General features: G+C 35.3%; 1 protein-coding gene across 2 annotated transcripts; it reads right to left on the reverse strand.

Annotated features, from left to right (window-relative positions):
• Positions 1–736: 736 nt before the first annotated feature.
• Positions 737–3,027, reverse strand: LOC147488865 (large ribosomal subunit protein eL36y-like). Of its 2 annotated transcripts, none has more exons than XM_086572156.1 (4): positions 2,891–3,027; positions 2,722–2,826; positions 2,439–2,638; positions 737–958 (listed from the first exon to the last, which is right to left on the reverse strand). In XM_086572156.1, the coding sequence occupies exons 2-4, from the start codon at positions 2,821–2,823 to the stop codon at positions 928–930; spliced, it is 333 nt and encodes a 110-aa protein (XP_086428282.1). In that variant the 5' UTR covers positions 2,824–2,826; positions 2,891–3,027; the 3' UTR covers positions 737–927. The 2 variants fall into 2 exon arrangements, with proteins under 2 accessions (XP_086428282.1, XP_086428283.1); XM_086572157.1 differs by having other exon boundaries at positions 2,722–2,829; positions 2,891–2,959.
• Positions 3,028–3,790: the final 763 nt, after the last annotated feature.

Below are 3,790 nucleotides of genomic sequence, written 5' to 3' on the forward strand. Positions count from 1 at the left end.
GAAGCTACTTCTGCCATGTCTGATGATCTTACTTTGTATCCCAATACTGCTAATAATTCAACAACAAGCAAAGTACCGAAAATATAGATTTTGGACTTAAACAGACTGCCAAAATAAGTATTATGGAAAATGTGAACAGCTCTGAGACATAGTGGAGGTCCAAGTGTGATGTTTCAAATTTTAGAAGTTAAACACAAAACCCAAATTTGGGGAGATAACTCAAATTAGCCCTAAAGAATCACATATTTCGTCAGCAAGATTCAACACTTCCAGAATATTCCAGGCAATGGAATGGAAAAACTTATTCATTGCCTAGGACCACTTATTAATTTCTGTTCAGTGTCACAACTCATAACGAACTTAACCTAATATAAGCAACCAAAAAACCAATGAGAAAACCACATTTCATATTGAATTTCACATTAATATCAGCAAAGCTCTAGGCTCTCTGTTGTCTGATATCCACACAAAAGAAGTAGAATTGAACCCATAAAAATATACAGACTGCCAACAGCAGCAACAAGTGGACACATGAATTCCATTGCACAGAACTGCAATGGTTTATCAAAATCTAACTCTAAATGATCCTGCAGTTTATCAAAATCCGACTCGAAATGAACCTGTTGTACGTGTGCATTCAAAATTTCAAATTGTACAGAAAGCAATACACATTCCGACCAGCCAATTATTTCACAGTAGATATGTGACTTCTTCTGAAGGTCTAGAGAAACATTCATTCACAAATAACATGCATATAATATCCAACATAAAAAATGAAAGCCAGATTCTCAAATTAGTAAGCAAGTCTCAAAAACTAAGTCTCAAAAACTAGAACAGAACATTGAATATCCTTACAAACTATTCAACTGGCAACATGTAATGACCTAATTAATCTGCTGAAAATTGAACAAAACTCAGAATCTTCACCTATTTCTTCTTCTCAGCAACACCAGCAGACCTGTAGAAAGGTATTAAACATTAGAAACTACACAACTCCACCAGAAAATCACATCTATATTGTTCTCAAAAACACAAGTAGAGTGAATGAACTACCATATATTGTTCTTGAAAATCAAGTTACCAAATTCCACAAATTTTGTACTACGTGAGGGATGTTAAATAATTTCTACAGATTACATAAATAATGTACTACACGGTCATTAACCACGCAACCAACTAGTGTTTTCATTATTGATTCACTGTGCGTACGTGTTTTCAGCACCAACTAGACCACATGATTCGGATTCTGATCTCGAGTAAGCAATCACTTGGAGTAGGATGATATTGAGAATCATTAACACTGGCATGCTGTGCTCCTAAGTGGAATGGAACCAAAAAAATCTAGAATACATACACAGATAAGTGCAAGGAAGGTTTATGTTTAACTTCGGGCTTAAGGAAGGATATTTGACAAAACTACACTCGGATCTCTTTTTTTCTATCAATTCATTCCAAAAATTGTTGCATAGGTAGTTAAACCTTGGCAACTTAACAACAGTAGCTAATTACAATCCCCACAAAGCTGATGTCTTTAAATCTAAGTTCCCTAAAAAGATAGACGCCCCCTGACCAAATCCTATAAAAGCCAATTAAGCCATAGAGTGAGAGAATCGAATAGCATGCCTAGCAATTCCATAGATGGTAAGTCGTTATGGTAGCTAATTGAAGATAACAAAGTGATGCTAGCATTCCAGATACCTTTATGAAACCAAGTGAAGATGTCATACTAAGGACTATATTAAAATATATACAAAATTCCTACACCAGTTTAGCCTTTAGAAGAGTTATTCATTTGAAAACTATTGTTTGGCTAGTAAAATTCACCATTAGCTCGGGTTTTAGTCCATTTTTCCTCTGTACATTATTAACCTCTCTAGGGATTTAATGCAACTTGTGATCCTCTTGTATTAGTATGTGCTTGATAGGACAGAACACACAAGATAACCACTCGTATTTTTAAAACTTGTAAACTTCGAAACCACAATTTCAGGAGCAGGCGGTTGTGGTGGTGGTGGTGGCAAGTCTAACTCCTAGGACTGAGTTCTACAGTTGCAAAACACTTCAAGGTTTTCTTATAAAATCGTAAGACCAACAGAGAAACTTATGAAAGTTGGACCTCGTTTCAAAGACAACATAACATATAATATGATGAGCTATATCATTTTTCCCTAATAAGTGAAGCTGGCTGATTCGTCCACTCAATCTTTTAAAATGATTGACATTGTTCCAAGTATCACAAACAACTTCCACCAAGTACATTCACAATAAAAAATTAGTTTGCAATGTAACTAAAGTCTAAAAAACACTAATCAGACTATGAAAAATACTATATAAATGCAATCTAAAATAACATATTGAACACAAATGGTTTTCAGTAATAGACTTGTAACAAATAAATATTTAAAAAAAAAAAAAAGAGAGAGATAGAGTATATATACCTCATTTTGCGAAGAACATTAGACATCTCCTCTCTCTTCTTCTTAGCTCTCTTGTGAGTACCCAACTTTCTCTTAGCAACTTTCAATGCACGCTTATCCTTGCCAACTTTCAATAACTCAGTAATCCTCTTTTCATAAGGAGCAAATCCCGCTACTTCCCTTATCAGATTCTTCACAAAATGAACCCTCTTGCTAGTTTTCTACACAGCACAAAACCCACCCCATTTCAAAAATAATAATAAAAATAAAAAATAAAAAATAAAAATGAGTAAAATGGGTGTACCCCTTTTCTTGCAGAAGGACGAGGAGCTAGTTCACGTCTTGTGACAACGTGGCCTTTGTTGAGACCTACAAAGAGCCCTGATTTGGGCTGGGGTGGAGCCATTACCTGCTAAAAGATTTCTTAGAAGACAATAAAATAAGCAAATATGGAAAATGAGAGATGGGTTTACCTGATCAGTGAACAAAGGTTTGAAACAGCAGAGGAAAGTTGTGAACTGAGGTGGCTGTGAAACCCTACTTTTCTGACTTCAGTTTATATATATATATATATACCACTCTTTGCCCTAGTTGAATGTTTGGGCTTTATTTATGGGCTTGGACTGCACATTTCTTAAGTGCATATGTTTAAGGCCCAAAATATATGCCCATAAAAGAAGAACGAACGTCTGCTTTCTCTTGCTAATCAAGACCGAATCTTGTTAGGTGCCGTGGAGGGGGAGTTCAAGCCAAGCACCTTGATGACTTGATCTGTCCAAATTAGTACAACTATTGATTTTTCTTTTTCTTTTACATGGAATGGAATAAACTCCGTATTAAGTTGTTCTGATGCATTGTAGTACATTTTACAAGCTACCTGTATAAAATTGAAGTAGTCACACACTCTGACACTCACGCTCAAGATCAGATTCAGTAATTGACTGTATGTTCCAATAATAAAATGGACATGAAGTAGGAAATCCGAAATCCTCTTTCTTTTTCTACGTTGTTTCAAGAGCGTAAGTAATAATGACAGCATTGTTAATTGTTATGTATAGATGTGTGAGTTTCTACCTACAACCTAATGTTGAGGTTGAAGGGGAATGGTTGCACTCTTGTTTGGGATAAGAGTTACCTAGGTATCAAGTTTCTTGTGTGAACTTGAATCAAATTTTACGTAGTTTATTTCTCTCTACTTATAGATATTTGGTCTGACTTTCCTTATTTACTTTAGGTCGTTGTCAAGTGTAGATCCATATATTGTGCTATCTTGATGATTCGTCATTACTTCTGCTGTTACAAAGTAAATGTCTTCTTCATTGGTGCGTTGACTAAGCTTCAGGATCGCGGTAGATCATTTGTTTCCATGTATA

The sequence above is a fragment of the Coptis chinensis genome, chromosome 7, assembly GCF_015680905.1.
Source record: "Coptis chinensis isolate HL-2020 chromosome 7, ASM1568090v1, whole genome shotgun sequence".
Taxonomy (NCBI): domain Eukaryota; kingdom Viridiplantae; phylum Streptophyta; class Magnoliopsida; order Ranunculales; family Ranunculaceae; genus Coptis; species Coptis chinensis.

Coding starts and splice junctions, on each gene's coding strand:
- LOC147488865 (XM_086572156.1), bottom strand. CDS start 2,823: ATGGCTCCACCCCAGCCCAAATCAGGGCTCTTTGTAGGTCTCAACAAA. Junction 2,639..2,721: donor GTCCTTCTGCAAGAAAAGGG/GTACACCCATTT, acceptor TGTGCTGTGTAG/AAAACTAGCAAGAGGGTTCA. Junction 959..2,438: donor AATGTTCTTCGCAAAATGAG/GTATATATACTC, acceptor ACCTTTCTACAG/GTCTGCTGGTGTTGCTGAGA.